General features: G+C 39.3%; 2 protein-coding genes across 3 annotated transcripts; both read left to right on the forward strand.

Moving 5' to 3' along the window:
- Window positions 1-1925: 1925 nt before the first annotated feature.
- On the forward strand, window positions 1926-18051 carry LOC111326049 (uncharacterized). Of its 2 annotated transcripts, none has more exons than XM_088748195.1 (10): window positions 1926-2119; window positions 2434-2492; window positions 7711-8400; window positions 9087-9290; window positions 10306-10418; window positions 11030-11077; window positions 12563-12661; window positions 12780-12878; window positions 13084-13182; window positions 16211-18051. In XM_088748195.1, exons 3-10 carry the CDS (start codon window positions 7755-7757, stop codon window positions 17552-17554), a joined length of 2652 nt encoding a protein of 883 aa, XP_088604321.1. In that variant the 5' UTR covers window positions 1926-2119; window positions 2434-2492; window positions 7711-7754; the 3' UTR covers window positions 17555-18051. The 2 variants fall into 2 exon arrangements, with proteins under 2 accessions (XP_088604321.1, XP_088604322.1); XM_088748196.1 differs by having other exon boundaries at window positions 1927-2119; window positions 16241-18051.
- Window positions 18052-21135: 3084 nt separating this feature from the next.
- On the forward strand, window positions 21136-23536 carry LOC148739468 (uncharacterized). Its single transcript, XM_088749489.1, has 3 exons — window positions 21136-21261; window positions 21427-21792; window positions 22127-23536. Exons 1-3 carry the CDS (start codon window positions 21136-21138, stop codon window positions 22739-22741), a joined length of 1107 nt encoding a protein of 368 aa, XP_088605615.1. The 3' UTR covers window positions 22742-23536.
- Window positions 23537-26797: the final 3261 nt, after the last annotated feature.

Consider the following 26797-nt stretch of genomic DNA (forward strand, 5'->3'; position numbering starts at 1 on the left):
TTGAAGAATTGTGAGATAATCCTAAAAGAAGAAAGACAATAACAAACTTAAGCTTGAGAAAGACAATAACAAACTTAAGCTTGAGAAAGACAATAACAAACTTAAGCTTGAGTACTACAAAACTCAAGAACCGTTACGAATTTCAACAGCTGTCTTAACAACAAAAGAAGCAATAAATTTTATAAAATATCAACGGTACTTACGCTTTGTTATGTAAATCGTGCTTTTTCATTCATGCATTTGTGGTTTATAACCCGATAACTTTACTGTGCGAAGTTGTGAAGATGTTCACCGTGTTCATAGCACTTTGCTACGAGCATCAAACCATCATATAACACTATATATCGATGAGCTTTCATTCCCCGAGGTCTTACAATACTCTCGCCGCTTCGCGGCTCGCCTCGCCCCTTCGGGGCTCATTCGTACTAACCTCGGAAAGTCGCCGCTTCGCGGCTCAAAATAAATTCTGTTGTGCTCCTTGCTTGAAGGTAAGTAATTTGGGGTAGTCCACATGGGTAGTCCATTTAGGTAGTCCATATGGGTAGTCCATTTAGGTAGTCCATATGGGTGGTCCATTTAGGTAGTCCATCGAGGGAAGTCCATGGACTGGGGTCAGCGAAATGTACCCACCCATTTAAAACACTAAATATTCCGAAATATGAACATTTTACACTTAAGATTGATAAAACTGACTCACTTCTTGTGTGTCCGTTGTGTTTTTTGGCGATTTCCGCCTTTTTGGGCTTGCTTTGCCACCACTGTTTTTCCTGTTTATCAGACTTCGTCGCGCGCTATTTTCTTTCTTTGTTTAAAAGTATACTTGGAGCAACTTCAGAATACCCGTCCACCTCACTTACATGTGTCGGGAGGCTTTAACGAATGAGGCATAACACAATTTTCCGCAGAAACAACTCCAGAGGTACGTTTCTCAAAACCTTCATATAGGCACCCCCTATTCTTGAAGCGTATGTTGAACTCTGTACGTTTTTATTAAAGAAGGAGCGAGACAAATGCGTTTCTAGGAGGCGAGGGGCTTTTTCTTTTACAAATCCCAAGGTTCGTGAATTAGAAGCTCTGTCTCTCTGTAATGTGTTTGCATGTCAGGGGCCAATTCCCTGTTAAATACAACGCGTCTAGAAATGCAATTTCTGAATTTGATTTTACTCGCCCCTCCATCGGCTCTGAGGGTAATTGTTGCCATTTCTGTCGAGATTTATTCCTAGGCAATACTGCAGTTTCGATTCTTTCTGAATTACGCCGGTTGCCCCCCTAGGAACGAATTCGTTACGGAAGAATGGCAGAGTCGCACAGGCCCGTCATAACTTTTTAACTCTCTTAGGAACGGCAACAGACAGTGAATCCTCATTACATTCCACGTATATTCTCGCTGCCGCTAAAGATCTTCATCTGATCTAGTCGTGCAATACACAGTTTTTGTTTCACGACCATGATGGAACACGGTCAGAGTGCGCACACCGCTGGATTTCATTCCAAACCCCAGAAATATTGTCGGAGCAGTGAGCCTTTCTCCCTAGCTCCTAGTCAAATGTGGCGTCGCCATAAGAATAAGATATGTAGTGCCCATATGTGTAGATTACTCTGTCAAATTTTCCTTTCCGAATGTGATAGCGTGCGCAAGCAGTAAATAACAGTCGCTATCGGCTATCAGTGATATACGACCGTTCCCTCCGCACGTATCGGATAAATTTAGATTTGACGTCATTATCTGTTCGTCTTCCAATCTAGTTTTCCTGGTATTTTGTAGCATTTTGGGAGTTTTTCGTTCAATTATTTATATTTGAGCACGAAGCTATCGAAAGGTCATTTTTTTTTTAGGATGACTTTTCTCTTTTAATTTTGTTCGAGGCCCATGCACATTGTTCGCAAAAGGGACTTTCCCGTTGCTAAGGGTTTTTTTGACCACTAAATGACCTTTGCAATTGTTATTTCGCTCAAACTCGTGCCATATTTCACTCGCCATTTCCACATCTTATTATTTTACGGTCACAAGGTTTTGAAGTATTAAGGAGCATTACCCGGCATTTGTCCAGCCATTCCAACTGTTTGAAAGCAACTTGTGACTTCTCAAGATATTTCTCAGGTTAACTTAAATGTTAAGGTAGGCTTAACAGCTTTCCTTGAGCTGTTCTTTAGACCTAATACAACGTAAACCGAAGCTTATGTAACATGATTGCCTTGTACTCAAACGGAGACATACTGAAACACTACCAGTCGCTTAGTGCATGTCGTAGTTGATTGTTCCCTATTTTAGTACCCAGAATGATCTTTAAAATCATGAAAGCAATGCTAAATTGGCGCGAACGAAACAGCACGATGAAGACTTTCGTCCGATTCATCCCGTCATTTGACATAGGCCCCATCTGGATTTAGAGTAACTGTGAGACAAAATATTCTTTTCTGAACATTTTGTAGGAGTGAATAACTGTCTAGAGCTGCTAGGAAACTAAAGGACAAAGAGGCATCAATTTACGGTAAGCTAAGGCCCCGTTCAGACGCCGATCTTTTAATGAGTCGAACGTAATTCCTTGAATTAAGTATGTGAAAATATCGGCGTCGGAATCAATTTGGAACGGCTCACCCGTTCTTTTCGCCTGGCTTGGCCGAGAATTTCGCCTTTGGAACGGCTTTAATTCAGACGCCGTACTCAGTTTTCATGTGCCGATCCTAATGCATAAATTGTTATAATGTATTTTGCAAGTAGTTTGACTGGTTTTACTGGAACTGTATTTGGAACGGCCAAAAAGAACGGCGTCTGAATCAGCAGGCGTACTTTTGTTAATTTGGGTCGGTCCAAATCCGAATTGAGTTCGGCTCATGAAAAGTTCGGCGTCTGAACCGGGCGTGAGTAGAAAATTTTTTTCTACGGTGCAAGTAAAATTGCTCGCTCGGGAAGTGTTTTGATTGCGGGAGATACAATTTGAGATGAACGGCCGAGTAGTGCATCCTCTTGCTTGATGTGATAGTCATTCCAATGAAGCTACCAATCCTCTTTAATTTTCATTTCGTGTCTTGGCAAACTTGGTCGGCCTTTACCTTGTTGCTAGAGTAGTCGGGCTTTTTCCCTAAGAACTGGCTTCAAGCTTTTAAACTTTCTGTCACGAATAGTCGAGCGTTTGTACTCTTTCTCGTAAGGTATCGGTTGACAACATGCTGTAACCCTCACACCGTTATCACTCTGGTAACCTTCCCCATCTCGAGAATTGTTTTCAGGGTCTGCGGTTTGTTTTTTGATAGCCGTTTTTGGAAGCCTAAAAAGTCCAGAATCTTAGCCAGTTTGTGCTTTGTTGGCGGCTGTTTTTGTTCTTGGCATTCTCCCTCGAACTCTGAATTGAAAAGGTACTTTCTCCTCACTTTTCCGCCATTTTGTTTAGTTGTGCTTTCGCGACTTTCCCACCCTCAAATTCAACATTTTGCATTGTTTAAGAATGATTGGAGTCATTACTTAAATCATTGAACGCGCGTGCTGAAATTTTTGGATGTGTATTCTTATGCTTGAAACAGAATGAGGATATAGAGGACATGCACCTCATGCACCTCCAATTTCTTTACACACAGAATCCAAAACGCTAAAATTAATTAGCACAATGAGTGAATAACAATTGAAGAAGCAAGGCTAGACAGACATGAAACGAAAATTTATAGTAATTTCGTGATAACATAGCAGAGGCAAATGTCAGTACGTTAGTTTCGATTTCGTCTTGGGTCGAAGTTCTGTTAATAGTATTAACTTGTCCGATTTGAAGCTGCTTTGTATTTCATCAACGTGAAACTTCAGTGTTTCGAATCAGTTCTATTAAGATGCTTGCTTTTTGTTTCGCCGGATAATTTTTGAAGGAACAAGCTGTCGAAGTTGGACATAATTCTGATTTAGGGAAGCTGGAGGGTTTCCACCAAACCGCCCCATACATTGTTCTTTTAGGAAAGGACTGAACATAGTCACTGAGAATACGTAGACATTTAGTATATTTCTTTTATGGAACCTCCAGGAACCTCTTGATTTAGATGTGTTAGCTGCAGGAAACTTGTTATTTTTGGCTTACATGCGTAATCAAAATTTATTCACAACATGTGCTCCACTGCGTGAATTGGATTATATAACTATGTTACTTTGTCTCATGTCACTCGAAAAAGCGCGGCAGCAGTTAAAGAGTAAGGATGCTTTTATATTGTTACCGGTCTTCTCCTTCATGGTATAATTTTAATATCTACTTGCATTGGTGGCATGTTGGGACCTGACAACGTGTTGGGACTCATGACTCCGAGAAGGTGTATAAATATCTTTTGGATGTTTTCCAGAACAAGAAGACATCCTTTCATCCGGTTAATAGAACGGGGTATCATTAGGTTGAGGCGAAACCGTTCTTTGCGACTAGCTAATTTCCTTAATCATGGGATAAACAAGCGAACATCAATTAATCACATATCTCCAATTCACCCAGATTCTCGGCTAGATGATAATGAGAGAGATAGAAATTTGTCAAAGGAGAGGCTTAATTTATCACCCATAACGAAACTTCATAGGTTACTTCGCGTGGGTAAACATTCCTAGTCTGGGTTTGCATCACAAAGCTCGTCACGCTATAGCATTTCAACTCGTAAATAAGTTGTTTATTCTTATTATTCTCGTAAAATTTGTTTTACTTGACCAGTCTTGCGTCAAGTAAAATACCACAGTTTTCCCGCATGTCATTGACTAGATCTAAGCTTATACGCGCTAAAGTAAGCAGTTAGTAAAACCACTGACTCGTAGAAATAACTATTACGCAGTAGTTTTAATCTAGTTCTTGCCCTTTGATTATTTTGCACGCCGCGTTAGCAAAAATGAAAAAAGAAAAAACATTGATCATAAGATCAAATTAAAGGAGATAACAGGTCATAACAAGAACACAGAATTATGGACAGTTTGTGTTAATCCTTGGCTCGCAAATAGTTTGATCACTACTGTAACACTTTCAATTTCAATGATTAAGTTAATTATGCATATCTACGAGTCAGTGACGTTCATTTCTGTCTTGAGAATTTTGGTGTTTTTAACCTTCGTTGGCGCTCTGACAAACTTGAAATGCGTCGAAAAACTCGCAAGGATTGTTCCTTTCTATCCTGGGATCAAATTAGTCCATGATATTGAATTAAATCCTGGTCCTGGACAATGTTCAAGGAAGGAAAACATCAAGATCGCTCACCTCGATGTACGGTCACTCAAGCGAAGAGAACACTTCATTCGGGTGAAAGATACCGTTCTCTGGAATGACTTCGACGTTTTCACCGTTTCCGAATCCTGGTTAGACTCTTCTGTAATTAATTTGGAAATTGAAATTCCTGGATATGATATTGTCAGAGTGGACCGACAAAACCAACGAGGCGGCGGTGTGTGTGCTTACGTTAAACAATGTCTTAAAACTGAAATTCTACGTGAAATCTCTGGAGTATCAAGCAACGGTCTGCATCAACTTTGGATGAAAATTCAATTGCGAAATTTTAAGTCATTCTTAGTTTGCACAACCTATCGACCACCAAGTTCCCCGGTAGCATGCCTTCAAGCCGATTTGGGCATAAGCTTGATCTCCGCTTTTTTGTTAAACAAGCCAATTTACATTCTTGGAGATATAAACTGTAATTTATTACAACCTGATCTACCCGAATCTCAAGCATTAACAAGCTTCTGTTCCACCTACAACCTGAAACAGCTCATCTCAAGTGCAACTCGCACTACAGAGTCAACAATGTCCCTGATTGACGTTATCATGGCCTCAAACTCCAAGCATGTTATTGAATCGAGCGTACTTCCCTCTTCGATAAGCCACCACGACCTTGTTTACGTTACTCTGAGATTGAAAAGAGAACGTAAATCAGCAGCATTCGTCACGAAGAGGAGCTTTAAAGAATATTCTAAAGAAAAATTTGCAAAAGAAGTTAGTTTTGCACCATGGTTAGTTGTGGATATTTTCGACGATCCGGACGATAAATTGTACATCTTTAACTCTTTGTTTAATTAAATTTTGGATGAAATTTTATTTGAATGTATAGTCAGCAATTTATATATTGTTCCTGAAAAGCCCCATTAGGGAGGCGACAATAAAGTATGTATGTATGTATGTATGTATGTATGTATGTAATTTGACATACATGGCGGCGTATTTATGTTACATTTACATTTTATAATTGTTCTAATCGATCTATCGAGTAAAGACAATTCAAGAGTCGACTGTCTGGTGCGGAAATAGGTTTTTTTTTTCTGTCATTATGCTTGACCTCAAATGCACAGTAGACTTGGTCGTGATGTGAACCTTTCAATCCCTTTACAAGTTGGTTCCAAAGCGTTAAAATTGATGGAGGTTACATCGCTGCAATGGCTGAATAACAATTGAATAAAAAAGGCGAGATAAACACGAAACTTAATTTTAGAGAAATTTCATGGCGAGCGAAAGTAAATATCAGTTTTGATTTCCTTTTAGAGTAAAGGTTCGTAAATAGTATTAATTTACTTGATCTGAAAATCTTTTGCTGCGCAAAATTTCATGGTCATCAATCAGCGCCACCTTAAGTTTAAGTACTGGTTTTTTTCGTTTAAGGTGATTTTAGAAGGAATAAACTATTTTAGTTGGAATTTAGCAGATTGTATCTTATGTAACTCAGCGAAGGTAAATGTCAACGTCGATTTCGGTTTTGATCATAGCCTCTCCACATAAGTTTTATCTTACTCGTTTCTAAGCTGCTTTGCATTCCAACTACGAGAGACCTTTCTTCTTAGATTCTGTGCAGCCTGAATTTTTGAATTTTTTTTTCGAATGACAATTTTAAGGAATGAGCTATCGAGGGTGGACATCTAGACGACTTATGGAAGCGTGAGGTCGTGAGGTCGAACCCATCGCACACTTGTTCGTATAGGAGACGACTGAAAATAAAACGTCAACAACAACAATAACCGAAAGAAGGAATTTTTGCTTTGTTGTGCAGTCAAAATAGCATTTTCTTGCATGTTACGAGTGCTATCTTCCAATAGAATATCTTTTCCGTTTAATAGGAAAAGGTCTGAATCTACTCTACTGTCGCTGACTGTCACTTGTGTTATAGCGGAGCGCGAGACGCATGCGCAGCGAAACCCCATTCTAAAAGATAGTGATGAAAATAACCCAGCAAGCAAAGAAAATTCGGTCGGTCACGTAACTGTACATCCGTAAGTGCAAGTTGCTATTTTAATCATACGTAAACATCTGTAATGCAGGCACAAATCTAACCATTACGTAAGCAGAACTGAAAGGGAGTAGATATTAGGAAATCTCATTCGTCTACGCTAGGGAACACAGGTTCAACATTATGAAGAGCTCATATTCGAATGTTAGGCCATAGTGCAGCGTATCGAGAGCACACGGTTAGGCACTACGGAAGGGCTTTACGTGAGCTAATAGATGTGAAGCCGCGCAGACAAAGAATTTGCAACCCGCGTTTTGGGCGGTTTATAATAAGTTAGGTGGTAGTCGACAACATTTGTTCTTAATCTATGTGATATTGGTGTATAATAAGGATGCAGCTCCAATTTTGGAATATAATCTTTTAGTAACTGCTTTCAAGTTCTGACAATTTCACTTTCCAAATTATGGAAGTTATTTTGCCTGCATTACTTAGGGTGCAACCTTCAATAGTTACCGATATGTGTAAATTAATGTTCAGTTATTTTGATCACTACAGATCCTCCCTGGTGTTCAGCACATCGAACTGTGGAGTTTATCAATATGGATGTCCTTAGCAAAGTAAAAAAATGGCTTGTGACTCTTGTTACTCTGAATAAGGTCGTGGCCCCTGTTTTGCCTGATATTGTGAAACAAGGAATGGAAAACCTCTATGCATTCCTGGACAACTTTCTTAATGGCTTAGCGACACCATGCAGTCTAGCAACACTGACCTACACGGATGTCTGCCATCTTGCAGTCACTCCAAGTCCTGTTTCTTCGCTGAAAGACTTATATTTTGGGAATATTAACAACAATTCTGATATCCATGGAAAGAAGACAAAGAAGTACAACTATAATGTAAGCAGCCCGGTTGATCTTGCCAAGCTGTACCTCCCAAACTTTCTCGCAGTATTCTCGGCATTTGACCAATCCATGGATTTGAGTGCCGCTCTCAGACTCTTAGGAAGTAGAAAGTACCCCATGCAAATATATGTCTCTTCCGATCCTTTGTATGATATCAAGTCACTGGCGGATGATGTCAGAGAGAATGTTAGGAATAGAGCAAGTCATTTTGGTGAGAGTGAATGGACTCAAATCTTCTTCGACCAATGTTTTGACAAGCTTAAGAATCTAGTCCAAGGTCTGCCTCTGAATGTGGCCAAAAAGAAGGAGCTTTTAGACCAACTTTCAGAATGGAAGGCCGAAGGTAGGGGAGGTGTCACAGATACTTGAGTGCAAATGTAACTATCCAAAAAATACTTCACTAATCATATCAGTTCCCTCGCTAAGGAAGGATTTTAGCATAAGACCATGAGGACCTGGCTTTCCAAGGATAACCGCTGTATATTCTACCCAGGGATTTGAAACTACCTGCAATTTTTTAGTTTGCATTTCCAACATTTTAGGTCTATTGAAGTTTCTAAAACATACCCGCTTAGAAACCAAAATCATCCCTTTCTCTGATGTCAGTTGAAATCTTTCTAGCCAACTGCCTAACCTGTAACAAGGCATCAGCTCGGCTACCTTACATGACTTTTTCCTTTATTGATCACAATATATCAAACTTGCCAGCTAGTAATAGCCATTATGTTGTGACTTACTTGTCAGCCTATTGGAATCTTCTCTCCAAAGGTTCTCCCTGCGCTTACTTAATAGTTTTAAACAAGTGAGGACCATAGGATACGCAGATTAACCCGTTTCCGTTATCAGAAGAAGAAACTTTTTAATTTTTTAATGAGTTGATGTCCTATCTGCAAGGGCAACATGCCATTTCCTGTCGCCTGTTAGTGAGCGCAACATCTACCTAGTGTTATTATAACACTTATCATCAGCATGATCATTATCACTATCTTCATCGCCCATTCACTTTCTTATTGTACTTCATCATTTTAGGTTTCCAACGGATTATTGACGAAGATGTCAAAGAAGTAATGGAAAAATTCCAAAATGCGAAACTTGCTGCAATTGATGAGAAACTGGATGACATTCCGACGAAAGAAGAGAGAGAGAAAGCAACAGAAAAGCTGCTTTCCTTTCTGCGCAGTATGATAGATAGATTCGAAGACTTATTTCGGAAAGTTGAGCACAAGCTAGACGGTTAGTTCTTAAACAACAACAATAAATTATTCAGTAAATGCTTTGAACCCGGGGGTAACATGCGAAGGTGTAGTCTGATCGTCCGGGTGAGTGTAGTCCTGAGAAGGACTGTTGTCGGTGGTAGTGACTGACGTTTCGACAAGCTGTGCGGAAGTCATCATCAGAGTCAAGTCATCACTTGACTCTGATGATGACTTCCGCACAGGTTGTCGAAACGTCAGTCACTACCACCGACAACAGTCCTTCTCAGGACTACACTCACCCGGACGATCAGACTACACCTTCACAATAAATTATTCATACGCTAAGTTCGTATGAATACACTTGTATTCATATTATTTGTTAACATCTTTCAATTTACTGGGGAGTTGATTAGCAGGACGTTGAAAAGTGCAAAAATATCAATCAAACTTAAAAAATGATGACAATTAAATTATCCCTGGCTAAAAAGGCCCGTAGCAAAGAATACGCTGAATCTTCTGTTCCAGTTCAATTTGACGGGTTTGAGAACAGACTTCCAACACCTCAAATGAGGAGTTTGGCAAAGCTCGGGAATGTACAGCGTTGTTCGCTGAGGGCGTATTTTTGCTTTTTTCTTTTTGTTTTGTTTTTTTTTTTTGATATAAGAGGTTCCCACTACTTAAACCTACCTATTGCGGCCCCATAGAGGCGCGTAAATTTGCCATGATCAACCGCGAACGAATCGGGGACAATTACATTAGATAAAAAGAAAGTGGTTTTGTGGCAAACGTGGGTTTTTATTGCTAATAACTGATGTAATAATATATATATATAATAACTTAGCATACGTTCTTTTTAACAAACCGTTACGCTGTCTATGTTTTTAAAGATCGTAAGGTGTTACTCGCAATTTTTATTTCATGCCTTTAAATACAATCAGAACAAAAACAGGAGTGGATTTTCATCTAATATAGCTCAGATTTCTTTGGAATCAACGTTATGTCTGGTATTTTCTTTCTTTTGTTTAATTTGGTGCACGTGCAATTTTCCCCAGGCATCAGTGTCAAGCCTCTTAGTGAAAACAGCAGAAAGAGCGTTCACCCTACAAGATCTAGCGTTTTATCTACAGACGTTACTTCCAAAGAAATGCGCCAAATAGGAAATAAGGTAACGTAATCTAATAGTAGATGTTCGACAAAGACATGATTTGTTTACCTTAGTTGAAATTGAGACGAGAGGTATCATTCGTTAAATGTGTGGTAAGTCGCCGTTGACGTTGTTTTTTCATGTTATATGTAAGTACGTTGTAGGTTTGAAACGAATCATAATATTTGAAATAAGTACTATTAGTGTAAGAATAGTTCTCAAAGTAAACAGTAGATTGCTCAAATGTGACACTTGGAAAGTAATTTGCATTGATAATACGACTCAAGAGATGCTACTCAAGGCCGCCGGCGGATTGTTTTCCTATGCGTCTGAACTGCGGATTCATCCTGTATATTCCCTTCCTTTTGGGAAACTGAGTTAGTTTTGTTTTCCCTCGAGTTGTGATGTTCACCAAGCCGCTCGACACCAAAATCTTCCTCCCACCCCCCCTCTCTCCCTCCCCTCTCCCCTCAAGGCGATGAATAATGACCAATCCTTTAATTACCTCGAAAATTGGTGCGATCGGAAAGACCCGGGAGACCCATAGAGAGAGTATGCTCTACCTATGATGTAAATTTAAAAAAAAATGTTGTTGGAATGTGTTAACGTCGAAGTTGCCTTTCTTCTTTTAGTACAAGAACCCAGAATCGACCGGCGGGCTAAGAGCTAAAATTGCAAAAGTAAGTACAATTGTCTAAAAATTTTAAAATGTAGCCCTTTAGCAGTAAATAACAGTCATACATCTCTTACCTGCAAATTTTCATAAATTCTCTCACAAGTAAACACACTCAAATGATGGTACGGTAACGATAAAACCGATTTGACACGAAACTTCCATCATAATAAGCTGCAAGAATCTCAAGTTTTACATGGGTAAATAATTGTAATGGTGGCTTCACGTCACCTTTCCTTTTTTGTTTCGCGACATTTTTGAAGTAAGTATGACACGTGAAAGTGACGCCTGGTTAGAACTAAATGTAATAGTCATGCAGCCGCAGACATTATCACAGAACTTACCTGTGGGCTCTCCGACAGGGACCGCGGAGCAAGATGTAAAGTGGGAGGGCTGACAATTGAAAATAATTTTTCCATATTGAAAATCGAAAAAAAGGAATAAAATCATAGTAATAATTTTTCTTTATTAGCGCGAAAAGTGGGGGCGGGGACGCAAAAAAGTGATGGGGCCGCGGCCCTACCAGCCCCTCCCTCTCCGCAGTCCCTGTCCGAAGAAATACCTCATTATATGGACCTTCAAATCGCCTTACAGTGCGTGAAGAAGGTACAGCATGTTTGCCGTTGGCTATGTTATCCATTTCTATGTGATTCTTAAAGGAAGAGACTGGTGCACGAGACTAACTGAAGCTCAAAATGGCCACCTATCACTTTCCTGATATTCGGAAGAAAGAGAAAAAGGAATAAACGGAAAGAATTTGGAATTGCTTTGAAAATTCTTTGTACACAGTCACTGTACTCAAATTCTACTTCTTCTTTATTCATTTTCCATTATTATGAAAAAACGTTTGGTATGGTGCACATAGATCTGGTGTAGGTCGCCCCATTTCAACTGTGATGTTTGGAAATTGCATTTCGTCAAAAAATTGTGTTCCGCCCGAACTGCTCTTTCCATGCTTCGACTTCTTGACAATTTGTTATACTCTGTACATTTGTATTTGGCTACGTTTCCGATAGCCTCTTCATTATCAAAATGAATTAATTTTTAAAAGAATATTCTCTGTGTATCGATGCATTCACAATGAATACCCTATTTTTGTGATTCATGTCTTACAAGCTGTTTTGAACTTGCGTTAGACACCAACAGTTTGGGAAATATGTGGAAATTACTTCTGCACTCCTTCTCTCTCGAAGTATATAGAGTCAAACTGAAATAGACAAATTACAATCACTTTCAGGCACTGCGCCGTAATGTCCTTGAACTAATTCAAACAGCGAATATGTTTTAATTGTACTTATAATTCTGTATTCCTTTCCCGGAGTAAACCTTGTATTCATGTTACGATTCTTGCTCTGTCCGTCAATTTCGAAGCGCGTGTTCTCTTTTATGGAGACATGCCCCTAGGGATGTTATATAACTAGACAGGGACTAAAGCTAATTTCGTGCAAAACACAAGCTAGTGCTAAAATGAAATGCAGTCCTGTTTTTACAGTTATCAAGGGGGACATTGCACAAAGCTGCAATCAGCGGTCGACGTGACTTTGTTGAATTACTCCTTGAAAATGGTGAAGATGTGGATCAGAGAGATGAGGTTACTCGTTTGCTTTTGTCTTTATTCCTGTAAGCGTTCCAATGTGTCTCTATTCATTTAATTTCTTTGAATAGATGAGCATTTCGCCTTTATCCAATGCTTTTCTTTCATTTTACAGTTTAATTTGACGCCCCTACACCTTGCCGCATGGTATGGAAAGAGAGCTGTTGTAGAACTCTTGTTACGGCACGGTGCAAATGTCAATGCCGTAGATAGGGTAAGTTGCTTGCCACTCGTGTTTGCGTATGTGCCGATATATGAAGATATTCAAATCTGGTTTCAAGTACGCGGTTTGGGATTTTAAAGAATCACATAACCTCTCGCAGACTTTTCACATGTCCAGGATTACCATGTCGTCGTGAGCCGGGAGCGATTTGCAGTAACTGTGTTGTTTTGACCGAACTGAACTTTTTATCTTTCAGTTTCAAAAAACAGCTCTTCAAAAGGCTGAACGCAACAATCATCGAACCATAGTTGAGCTGCTCCTGAGAAATAATGCGACTCCCAGTTACAACCAACCGGTACGGTAATAAAGTATACTACTTCTATGATTTGTAAACGCACAGGGTGAGAACAAGTTAAGTCATAAAGATAAAGCAAAAGTATGAAAGCAGATCGTGGACAAAACGTTCGACTCGTCGTTTCGCTATAGCGCTTCATTGTTTCTGCACAACCGATATTTCTTTGTCGGGTAGTTATTTTCCGAGTTCGACTCGTCGAACTGCCAGTTAGACTTGCCGTTTTAAGAAGTTGATTCATCTGTCTCGTTATCTTGTCAGTTCGATTCGTCGGCTGGCCTCTTCGAGTCGTCGTTTTACGAGTTCGACTCATCGCTGACCACATCGGTTTTTCGTAGTTGTTGTTTTGCCGTTTCTTCGTTTCGGCTCGTGAGGTCAAAATGGCTCGATATCGGCTGAGTCTCTATTTTTGTGCTTTTATGGACCGCGACGAAGTCGCCTGATTTTTCTTTGTTTGAATTTCTTCTGCCGCTTTTCGTGACTTCGTCGCCGACATTTTCCAAAAGTTACGAACTTTGTAAGTTCGCTGTACGCACCTCTCTTCTTGCGCGGGATCAAAGCGGGTAATCCCGGACGGGTAAGATCGTCTCTTGTACTGATACAGGACGCATCTATCCATAATTTGCTCTCTCCCGACTGAAAATGGATCCTTGAAGAGGTACCTATGCCACAGTATAGAATTCGTCTTGAATTGAGTAAATGATTGTTTTCATGAAGGTAAAAATGGAATTGGACATCTAGTAGTGATATCAAGCTAGTCACAGAGTTTTGTATATTCCAGCACTTGCAAAGCGCTAATCGAATTTTGGTGTTCTTGGTGGTAATGACAACTCACTACGAAGGCGGTTGTATGCGTTTACGCAATGCAAGGTTCGTCCCAGCATAGATATTCCTAGAAAACGTCTAGAACAGTACCATGAGAAAAACTTCACTCGTACACATGACGATCCGACGACGCATTTATTTATAGAATATCATCTCCACTTTGAAAAACACAGTTCTTCAACCAAAGCAGAGTTGAATGATGTTATGTTAGTATGAATTCTTCCATATTGTCATATTTGGAATTCCAATGCTAGCTTTATATCGATGTGCATACCAGTGAATATATATTGGCTTGGCAAAACTTTAATGCTAATTCAAGGGCTTACAGAGCTGGTAAGACTTGAATGCTAATTCTAAGGGCTTACAGAGCTGGTAAGATTTAAATAAGTAAGGGAAACAACCTTACAAAAATCAAATGTAAGAAAACTCAGATCTACAAATGAGCAATAATGTCATCTTAACCAGGTGTTACTTGTTATCCAAGGTTTTATCACGGATTTTTTTTGTATAAATATTTACTGATTAATGTGTCTGGGGAGAGCAGGAGATTAAAGTCGTGGGTCTGGGTGTCTTTTATCACAATGGCTGACCTGTGCTATGGGAAAGCTGACCTGTCCCAGAAGATACCCCTCCCTCACTAAGAGGTTTACTGGTTTCAGCCCCAGTTTCAGTTTGCGTTCATACATTCTATGAAAAATTTAAGTTTTAAAAATCCCCTCCCCTGCCCACCACCCAACTTTAGGAAATTATTTCCAATGATCCTACACATGAAAGATATCCTTATTTTCTGGCACTTCACATTGGATTAATACTATTATAGCACAAAAAGAGACAAGGTCTATATTGACTGATACACATGAAGAATACAACAGGTAACTACATAAGTTACCTCAACTACATATATTTACTGGAGGAACGCTTTTAAATCTTAAGTATTGAATTATCGTCCCACCTCCAATTGGCTTCTGCCGTTGAAATCTCTCTCTTTCTTTTAAAAGGTCTCTTAGATGTCTCTTGAATCTTCCTTGAATCTCTCTCATGAATATCTCTTGAGATCTGTTCTCTTTCATTTGATGGAAACAATATGTCTTCGATTTTATTCAACGCGTTTGGTAAAATCACCTAAACTCCTCCATCCCCTCCCGACAAGTCACATGTAACGAACCAAAACCGCGCGAAAATAGAAAACATTTAATGTAATTTAATTTGAATGATAGCCCCTCTGAGTGGACGGGTCGAAACGATGAAACTCCATGACCTAACGACGAAACGGCACAACTAAGAAAACAAACGCCATGACGAAACGACGAAACTGCAAAACGACAAAACACGGCAAATTGATGTAGTCAGAGGTGAGTCGATCTCGTAAAACGATGATTCGATGAGGCCAGCCAACGAATCGAACTGACAAGATGACGAGACAAACTAACGAACAGATGAATCGACCTGTTAAAACGGCAAGTCGAATTAGTAGTTCGACAAGTCGAACTCGGAAAACAACGACTCGACCAGAAGTATTGATGTACGTACACGGTGAAATGTCATAACGAAACGACGAGTCGAAAATTTTGTTCACGATCCACCTTTATACAAAAGCTGCTCTTCAAACAGCTTATTTTTTTTACCTGTTCGTAACAGCTGGCACACTTTGTAGACTGTTAGCGTCATATTCAGCTTCGATGTGTCCCTACGGGTGTAAGTTGTTGTTTATGCATACTTACTCGTGGTGTGGTTCATCTCCAGGCCTTTTTCTCCCTTGGCTCGCTTTACAGGTGATGTCAGATCCTTCTGTTTCCCTTTGTGTTCAGTTTAGGTTCTGCTGTCAATTGTCTCATGATCAAATTGACTTCCGTGGCTTTCAGCTGTAAAGAATCTATTTTGCATGAATCTGTGTGCTTTGCTAATTGTGGACTCCCTCTGTTTTTCCCAATCATTTGGTTCATTTCCTATAACTGTATTTTTCCCTAGTTTTCTTTTTTTCATTTTTTCCCGAATGTAAATTTGCGATAAGAACAGAAAGTAGAGGTTCCAAATGGATTACAACCTTCTCATCATGTACTAGATTTTAAAGGGTTGAAATAGTTATGATAAGTCATAGAGTTACATCAGTGTTATAGGGATGATCGGATTATTTGAATTTTTATTTTGAAATAATTTCATTATGTTGTAAGGGCTAATTCTTTAATCAGCACTTTCATTTGTTTAGATGATTTACTGTCCGTTAGTTTTGTTACAGCCAAGCCTCAGGTCCCTTTCAAGGAAAGCCTTTCTGCACGTAGATCCACGATCCGGGTTCAATCGACTACAAGCGGCTGTATTTCACGGCGACTTTGACACGTTTTTGAAAGCTCAAGGCTGTCTTGAAAATTATGTTCAAGACATGAATTTTCAAAAAACAGGAAGCCAAGCAAACATTTTTCCTGGCAAAACTGCGTCGCAAATTCTCTTGGCTCTTCAAGAAAAAGGAGAAGGAAATGTTGAAATGGGAAAACTGTACAAAGATAGCGTCGAGAAGAGCGATACATTAACTGAGTTGCATTTATGTAGAACCAACGATGATGCGGAGAGGGCTGTGGAGATTGTTTTAAACGAGGGTGAAGATATAAACATACCAGGAAAGAGCAACCGCACACCTTTACTTTGGGCAAGTCAATCATCCTCTGGTGAGTTTGTCCAGACCCTCGTAGATCTTGGAGCTGACGTAAATGCTCAGAGGACAGACGATAAGGTTCCAACTTTGACTATGGCGGCTGATTGGAACAACTACACAGCTACTGACATCCTTTTGAGGCATGGAGCTCTTGTAGACATTCAAGATGGAGATGGATGGACTCCGTTGCATTGCTGTGCAAGTAGAAGATTATCAAGTGTCTCCCAACTTCTGATGGATTTTGGATGCGACATTAACTTACGAACCAACAACGGACAAACCTTACTTTTTTTTGCAGTCAAGAATAAACATGAACACTTAGTGAAATGTTTACTTGAAAGGAACGCTGATGTGAATTTGAAATACAAGGAGAATGCAAGTGAAAGAATTTATCTTGTTGAAGGGAAGGACAGAGGAAAACCATCTTGGCATTATGTTCTGGCACAAAAAGCTTTGTTGCCCTTGTTTTTGAAGCGGGCCAAAGGTGGTAGTCTCGATGTTGGTGTCTTTGGAGAAGTCCTCACGTCAGGACGGGGAAGGGATCCTCCCGAGAGCGTAACGATGAAAATCACAGAGAAAGCAAACACCTTTCCTGACATACACGGCCTTACAGTACTTCATTTTGCAAGTATGAGTGGTACTCCCGAGATTATAGAACTGCTGGTGAAGAACAATGCCGATATAAACGGATGCGATGGAGATGGCTTCACCCCACTGCATTTGGCAGCGATTCATGGAAACGTTCCAGTAGTTAAAAAGCTGGTTGAACTCAATGCTGATGTAAACTTGAAAGTGGATGGAAATGATGCGGCTGACTTGGCGCATATGAACAAAGAAACAGAAATTGAGGAATTTCTCAAAACTAAGAGAAGTTCACCCTTAAAAGACACAGACATTTAGTCAGTGCAATGTCAGTCGTTTTCAAAACGTAGCAAAAGGGGCAGAACGTGGCTTAAGCTTCATCAAGGAGAACTTTGTTAGACACAATTAAGGTTAACTATGAAATTCCTATGCAATTGACCATCGAGAAAGTTCGAAATCAATTTATGTGGCACTAGTACTTCCAGTGCTGCTTGAACCGACTTGGCAAATGCAGATTCTAGCAAACTAGTTTTTCTTCACTCAAATTTGAAGTAGCTTCTACGTAGGCTGAGACGAAAAAATTGATTTGATTGACCGAGAGGATTGGGTAGGTTTGTTAACCAATCACAGAGAGTGGTCTAACGATACCAACGCAATCCCGTGTCACTTTTACACACAAAGTTAAACCAATTGAAAGTAATTTAATAGTTGTTTAACGCTGTAGGTCGGTATTGAAACGAGTAAAGTACCGGTGTACGTCGACAATCTTCATTTCAAGTTGATACTTCATGAGAAATAAATATCACGAGCACTCATTTTTGCCATCTTTATTAGACTGGCGGGGAATGTTTTAATGTGTCACTCTACTAAATAGGAAATAACAATCAGTACTGAAAAAGCATTCAACATAAAATACATTCTAACATCAAACTTTTTACGGCGAATTTCCGCTTATGCTTCCGTTGGGAGAGGTGAAGAACCGATAAGAGTGTAAAGCATACCAAGAACGAGTCTGGTGAACAGGACATCCCTAAAATGTGTGGAAGAACGTCTTAATATCGCGAAAAAAGCGATTTGATTTCAAGAGAGTAGTACCAGGCTCTTACCAGTCTTGACAATGACTCTTTGTGAGTAGTTATACGAGTTATACAGAGCTCATCTACCAGCGCAACTAATTGAAAAAAAAAACAAAACAAAACAAACAAACAAAAAAACAGAAACTGTGCGTGAAACCCTTGTTTATCTTCATAATTATTTCCAGAAAAAAAGCTTGTAAATTGACAACCGACACATATTTGTTTCACACATGCACAGAGATGAAAACAATGAAGATGTATTAATACAGCTAAAAAGTACGTATCTTTGTTTCCATGTAAAATCACGGGATTCAAAGTAAAATAACTTGATAGTAATATAGGACCTTGCAATTTTTTTCAATGTTGTGAGGTCACTAGACGTTTCGGCTTAAATTGTAACAGCTCACGATATTTGTCATTTCCTCCTCCTGTTTCATCTTAGAGGATTAAACTGCCTCTTCCCGCCCAATATTCCATAACAAGCCTTGTGTTAATGATAAAACAGCAATTACTACACTATAACCACAATCACACAACTCCAGAACAAACATGGACTACATTTTGAAGATGGTTACTGAGAACGGGGAAAGGGGATACATTTTGGGTGATATAAAAGGAAAAGGAATCAAATTAACGGAAAATGAAATACAAAGAAGCCATCGTGAGGCAATGTTTGCATAGTTCACATCAATTGACTGTTTGATGCTGCATTTAGGCGATTGAATTTTGCGCTTTCAAAGTGGATGGAATGAAGCGGTAATCAGACTTTATGTTATGCCATCTTGGTCTGAAATCATACTTGCACGCCTGCTTGATTTTGAGAAGGTGCGAACGACATCAGAACTTATGGCCCTCCATTTTGTTCAATTACCATTATGAAAAGGCCTTATGCAGGAATGCTGATTTATTTTAAGGCTTCATTAGATGAGGGGAGGAGGTCCTGCGAGAGAGGAGGGGCTTACTTGGAACTGGCTGGAAGTCAAATTTGCCACGGCGGGGCAGATAGCAAATGTTATTTATTTATGAACAGATTATTTATTTGTCTATTTATTGCTCCGGCCTTGCTTTAATAACATGTCCAATTTGCCACACAGTATATATTTTCTTGTTTGAGAGACAAGTTTATTCTGGAATTTACCTAAATAAGTAGTCAAACTGCAATAAGCAAGAAGAGAAATCCAGGAGTGTGACTGGGTTGTAGAGAAGTGTCAGGACAACCTAATGAAATGCTGCGACCTAATCCTTTAATGGACAGGCATCCTGCCCTGAGAGGGATAGCATAATCTCTTTGCTTTATTTTAACAGAGGATAAACTTGTTTGAATTTTTTTATTGTTATTACATTATTATCTTATTTTGTTTTCTTCCTTTACAACAACGATAACAACAATGAAAAAAATTCGATCAACTCCCATGAAGTCGCTGTGGAATGTTAACGAATAGCTGGCCTGCTACTTGGTAACCATGTGTTGCAGCTGTAACTGCACCGGTTGGCTGGATAATAACCATGCCATCCCTATTCAGTCAATTTTTCTTGGTATTTGTAGCATTCTTTAGGTTTGTTTTCGTTTATTCACTTCAGTTTTAACACAAAGGTATCTAAAGTCAGCTTATATTTTAAAGTAAACTTCCAATTTGGCTTTCAATTGTACAAAGCTCAAATCTTTTGTTCAGAAAAGGACTTCCCCCTTGCTAGGGGTGTATCTAAACACAATCCATTATCTTTCCCTCGCCACTTATGTATTCAGTTCAAGCCACAAAGTTTTTAAGATATAAAGGAGCACTCCATGGTAACTCGTGTCCTTTTTTCAGGTACCTCGGCCAACGCAGCTTCAAACTTATTGAAAGATTTTTCTCTTTAACTTGAATGTAAAGGTAGGCTTAACAGCCTTTTGTAAGCTGTCCTGTCTATTCCATTCAACTCAAGCCGAGGCGTCTGTAACAATGCCTCGTGCTCAGACGGAAACATACAAAACAGTACCAGTCGCTTAAGGCTCATTTCTAAGGTAATTGTTAACACTTCGTATAAAGCTTCATCCTTGAAATTATGACAACAATGTTAACGAGGCGCAAGTAAAAAGGCTCGATCTAGACTTCCGTTCAATTCATCCCATCAGTTCTTTTGTTTTATTTGAAATACGCCCAGTTGGGTTTGAAATGGTAATTTATTTCGAGTGCTAACGCTCGAAACGTCAGCTTTTATAATCGTAACGGTGGCCAATTTATCATTTCAACTTTGTTGATATATTCAAATTATCTCTATTCTATTGATATCATTATAAGGTTTCCAATTGATTCTTGATGAAGATGTGAAAGACCTAATGGAACAGTTTCAAAATTAGAAACCAACGAGGGACGAGATCGAGAAAATCATGGAAAAGCATTCATCCTTGAATCGCACTTTTCTTATCATAAAGCTAAGACAAGATGGCGACGTTGAGGCACGTGTTTATGCGCTCTGTAGTTATCTTGGTTTTCTTGCTGGTTCTTGGAGATTTTCTAAAGCCTTCGCACGATCTACAGCTTAATAATGATACTGGCTGTTGTTGAACATTGACTGTTGGCAAAGAACTTAATTCCTTTTCCCCTCCCAGGTTCTCGATGGAAAGAAGAGCTCCAAAGAGACCGACAAACAGAAGCCATCGTGCGACTCTACCCTCAGTTCGTATCATCAAGTTCACTGGGGATATCTTACTCGCCGGTTTGCTGTTGCAGTGCGATGATATCTCCGTAAACCCAGGAACAAATGCCAACTTGAATCCTCGATATATCGGAAATTTCCACAGCGTCGAAAATCGACTTACCATTTTTCAACACCTCTATCATGGCAGACGGACGGACTTTCTGTTGCTCTGATGCTGATGCCGTTAATGTTTTAGAAACCGAGTCGTCATCGCTCAATCCAAAGTCTTTTGAGTTAGAATATCTTCATCTTAATGACGGGAAGTTGGTATGGATGAATGACTTGGAGTCACTAAAGAAATTCGTGGAAAATGTTCTAAAATTGCAAGGAAAGTAGCTAACGCTTGGTGGGAACTCAAAGCAATTTAAATGTTTAAACGAGAATATCATCATCAATTGGTACTGCAAGAAAAAAAGAACTCTGAACTTTCAGGGCTGCGATGGTCCCGCTTTAAAGGATAAGCTGTTTGAATTAGTTCACAAGAAATCTAGAGAGACAACTGATACACAGGATGCCAATTCTTTGAGATCTACCGAACAATCAATTCAACGACCTACACTACTGCAAGAGACCGACAATGATCAGTGTAGTTTTCAAACGTCGACTGTTAGTGAGATTCAGCCAAATAGTCCTGAGATACGATCAAACTCTGAAATCACTGGCGATATTGAGGGATTAAAACTAGATTTATTGATCCTTCAGAAACAAGTTCAAGAAAATACAAAGCTTAGGGAAAATATTCAAAAACAAGATGCCAATGCCCTAGGTGTCGAGCTCTTCGACTACAAAAAGAAGTGTGTAAAGCTATTATCCACTATATCTAAAAAAGACAATGCAATTAATGATTTGGAAGAAAAGTGTTTGTTACTTGAAAGCCGAGTCCTGTCATTAGAGCAAGACAATGCTTCTTTAAAGTTGGCAACAACAATTATTACGCGAGAAAAGAATGAAGTGGAAAACGATCAACCACAATCAAGTGATTGGTCAGTCGAAAAGCCGCAGCAGAGAAGTACAAATGCAAAACATAATGAAAAAGAATGCCCAGCAACATAACTCAAACCCGTAACAGATTTGAAGCTCTTCGAGACGAAGATCGAACCGAGAGAAACAGAAGCGATCAAAATGGCAATAGCGTTGTCACTGGACACATTATGGACACATTACATCTCCTTCGTTCTCGGAAATCCGCGTGCGAAACACTGAATTATTCAATTCGTCGAATCAACATGACCATCCACCGTCCAACCGTCGGAAGAAGGTTGTTATAGTGGGGGATTCTACTCTTAAATACCTACAAGGCCATAAAATGTCCAAGAACTCGCAAGTTAAGATAGCCACCTTTCCGGGATGCACAACACAAGACATGAAAGATCACATCAAACCACTACTGCGCAGAAACCCAGACGAGATAATTATCCATGTTGGAACCAACAGTTTACGATCCTCCAATACTCCTCGTGAATGTGCAGTCGAACTGATTGACCTAGCCGAAGCAGTCAACTCCGAATCTTCGGCCACAATATCTATATCCGGTCTCATCGATAGATCAGATGACGAAGCCCTTGCCTGCAAAGTACCTGATGTGAACAAAATTCTTAAGGAATGTTACAACGAAAAGAACTGGGGTTTTGTTGACCACTCAAACATTTCAAAAACTAGCCACTTAAATCGAAGTGGTCTTCATTTAAACAAGAAAGGCACCACACGCCTAGCTCAAAATTTTATGAGCCATTTACGTGTAGACTAGGATATTGCCGTCTGGGAATCTGACTCGGATGATGTCCATAAAGGTACCGACCGCGGTAAGTCCAACTATCCAACAATCTTTGGTCGAGGTTTAGTCATTGCGTCCCTTAACATCAATAGCTTATTGTCTCATATTAATGAACTTAGAGTTTTTATGTCCACTTCAAAAATTGACATTTTACATATCAACGAGTCAAAATTAGACCCTACAGTACGTGATAACGAAGTTTATATACCTGGCTTTGAAATAGTCAGAAAAGATCGTAAAATTAACGGAAGGAATGGAGGTGGAATATGTACATACTTACACACTAACCTAAACTATCGAATACGTAATGATTTAAATAGCGATAATTTAGAGTGTCTATTTATTGAAATTAGAAAGCCACGAAGTATACCATTTCTGGTGGGTACTTGGTATCGACCCCCAAGTTCTTCACCTAATCTATTTAGCGAATTTGAGAGTATCATTGCAAAAATTGACGCGGAAAATAAGGAATTATATTTACTCGGTGATATCAACTGCAATTTGTTGCCTGAAGCAGTTACAGTTAATTCTTCCTATCTGAGAAACATTTTCGATACTTATGGTCTCAGTCAATTAATCACTGAACCAACACGTGTCACTCTGACCTCAAAAACTTTAATTGATTTATGCATAACAAACTTCCTAGAGAAGGTTACAAATTCTGGTGTTATTCACCTTGGCATAAGTGATCATTCTCTTGTTTTTTTGTCACGTAAGACTCACTACTGCCGTATTGGCCCACGCGTGATTGAAACACGACAATTTAAACACTTTAATGCTTTAACAAAGAAAATTTCTTAATTGAACTCAATCAACTACCTTGGGACGATGTCGATTTGTTTTCTGATCCAAATGAAATGTGGCGTGTATGGAAAGAAATGTTCCTTCGCTGCGTCGATAAACATGCACCACGCAAATCGAAAAGAATTCGAAAAAAGCGATCTGCTTGGATTACTAAAGAGTTGCTGATTAAAATCCGAAAACGAGATTTCCTTAAAAAGAAGGCAATTTCCTCCAATAACCCTGCTTTATGGGATCAATTTAGGCGTGCAAGAAACCAGGCAAACAACGCAATTAAACTTGCAAAGAAACTCTACGTTTCCGAAAACCTGGAAGCCAATAAAGGTAATTTGCGCAAAACGTGGCACGTGATCAACGCGCTAACTTCACGTAACAGTAATAAGTCGACGAATATTCTGGAGATTAAGGCAAACGAAAAAATAGTAAGTAATCCTATAGACATTTCGGAAACTATTAATGATCACTTTACAAACGTTGCGCAAGTATTAGCACAAGATATTCTTGTCGTTGATATTGATCCTGAGTCTTATTTAGAACACTCTACTCATTCGTTTTCTTTACAAATTCCGAGCGTTGATATTGTGTCTAACATTTTGTCAAAAATTGACGAAAAGAAAGCCACTGGTCTTGATATGATTCCGAGTAAATTATTGAAAATGGCTGCTTATATCATCGCACCCTCTCTCACCTCAATCTTCTCTAAGTCTATCCTCACGGGGATATATCCAAATGATTGGAAAACGCCCAAACTGACTCCTCTTTTCAAAAAGGGTATTAAATCGGATCCTAGCAACTATAGACCAATATCTGTAATCCCTATAATTTCCAAAGTTTTTGAAAGAATTGTTTACAATCAACTTTTTCGTTATCTAGATGATAACAAATTGCTATTGGGATGCCAATCAGGGTTCCGTTCTCTACATAGTACGCTTACGGCTTTGCTTGAGGCAACAAATTCTTGGTCGGTAAATATCGACAATGGTCTCTTAAACGGCGTTGTCTTTATTGACCTTACTAAGGCATTCGACACCATTGATCATGAAATAATCTTGCGCAAGATGTCATACTTGGGTGTCGATCTGGCAGCTATTAAGTGGTTCTCGTCGTACTTGAGTGGCCGAACTCAGAGATGTAGTGTCGGTGGCAAACTATCATCTGCCCGTACCCTCAGTTGCGGCGTGCCGCAAGGTAGCATATTGGGTCCTTTGCTATTTTTAATATACATTAATGATCTTCCCAACTCCTTGCGGGGCGCCGCACCAAGAATGTTTGCCGATGACACCAATCTTACGATATCTGCTAAGATATTAACAGAGCTTGAGCTAGCTCTAACCCCTGAATTGAATAACCTTAGCCGTCGGCTGAAAGCTAACAAGCTCAGTCTAAATGTTGCTAAAACAGAGTTAATGATTATTGGATCAAGACAAAGACTATCTGCCCAATGTAACGACTTAGAAATCAGAATTGATGACCAAATTATCAAGAGAGTCGACAAGACCAAATCTTTGGGTCTTACTATAGATGCCCAACTCTCTTGGGGAAGCCACATTGAAGAGATTTGCAAGAAAGTCTCTTCAGCTATAGGCGCCCTAAGACGTGTACGGCCCTTTATATCCAAAGAAACTGCAATTCAAATTTATGACGCTTTGATTATGCCACATTTTGATTACTGCAGCCCCGTCTGGGACTGTTTAAGTGGCTACTTGAGCGATAAGCTCCAAAAATTACAGAATCGAGCAGCCAGAATTATTACTAAATTACCCTTTGATACGAGCTTAAACCACCTTCTCTCCACCCTCGATTGGGAGAGGCTATCTCTTCGAATAGAGAAACAAAAAGCTAGAATGATGTATAAAATTATAAACAACTTTGCTCCCGAATATCTGCAAAGTCTTTTCTCTCAGCATCACTCTGTGTACGACACAAGAAACTCTGAGGGAAGGCTGGCCTTGTCCAAACCAAACACCAATTATTTGAAACGAAGCTTCTCTTACAGCGGAGCCATGTTATGGAATAAATTGCCCAAAAACTTAAAGAATGCTTCATCCATTAACCATTTTAGGCGAAATCTTAACGTAGTCGATATATAGGATTCCCACACGGCAATCATGTAAAGCAGTTGATTAATCTTAGTTTTTATTATGTAACTGATGATTTTCCGTGTTTAAATAAAGATTTACATACATACATACATACATACTTACCGAAGCTTCGCGGCTTTAAAATAGCTCACCTTAATGTGCGAAGCAGTTTGCACAAGATGAATCATGTTCGACTATTATTTAGTGACAAGAAATTCGACATTTTTACTTTTTCTGAAACATGGCTTAGCCCATCTATAAAGGATTCTGAAGTATATATTACTTGCTATTCGGTACTGAGAAATGACCGAACAGGTAAAAGAGGCGGCGGCACGGCAATTTACGTACGCGATGGGATTCCCTACAAACATAGAACGGATTTGACCACTGAAAATATTGAAACATGGATTGAAGTACATCGACTCAAGTGCAAGAAATTATTTATTGCTTGTGTATATAGGCCACCTGACGTCTGTTGAGACATTCATTGATGCACTAAATCATAGTTAGTTGAGGGGACTAAATGACTCACTCTCGAAACTGCCAGCGGGATCGGAAATTGTCGTTTTGGGGGATTTCAATATCGACTATTTAGCTGCAAAAGACGACTCTGCATTTAAAATAAAACGGCAAATGAAAAAATAATTATACAGCTTGTTGAAGGTGTAAGCGTTTCGCTAACCAAAAACAAGGAAGTGCGCCTTCCAATTTTTCTTCTACGGACTTCTGGCCTTCTTCCATTTTTACGGTTATTCTTCCTAGTTATTATGAGGCAAACTGTAAATATTTGGATAAATTTGCCTGACAAGTCGATATCTTTCCTTGTTTTATGATTGCGATTTTTGCTACAGACTTATATGGTTGCTTCATTTCAGATGCAACTAATGCCCTCAGATATTTTATCTTCGTTTCCATCAAAACATTGTGAGCATTTTGGGCCCCTTCAAAACTGCCATAATGCTTTATAATATTTAGATATGAATTATGTTTTGATGTTTCTGTTTGTTTGTTTGTTTGTTTGCGACGTGTTTGCCCACAGCACAGGATGCACTTTGTTACGCCTCAAGTTCTTCTTCCTATGACAAGTTATTCGTATTCTGCACATTTGCATTTGTGCTACGTTTATGAAAAAAAGCCTACTAAATTT

Source organism: Stylophora pistillata, chromosome 2 (assembly GCF_964205215.1).
Source record: "Stylophora pistillata chromosome 2, jaStyPist1.2, whole genome shotgun sequence".
NCBI lineage: Eukaryota > Metazoa > Cnidaria > Anthozoa > Scleractinia > Pocilloporidae > Stylophora > Stylophora pistillata.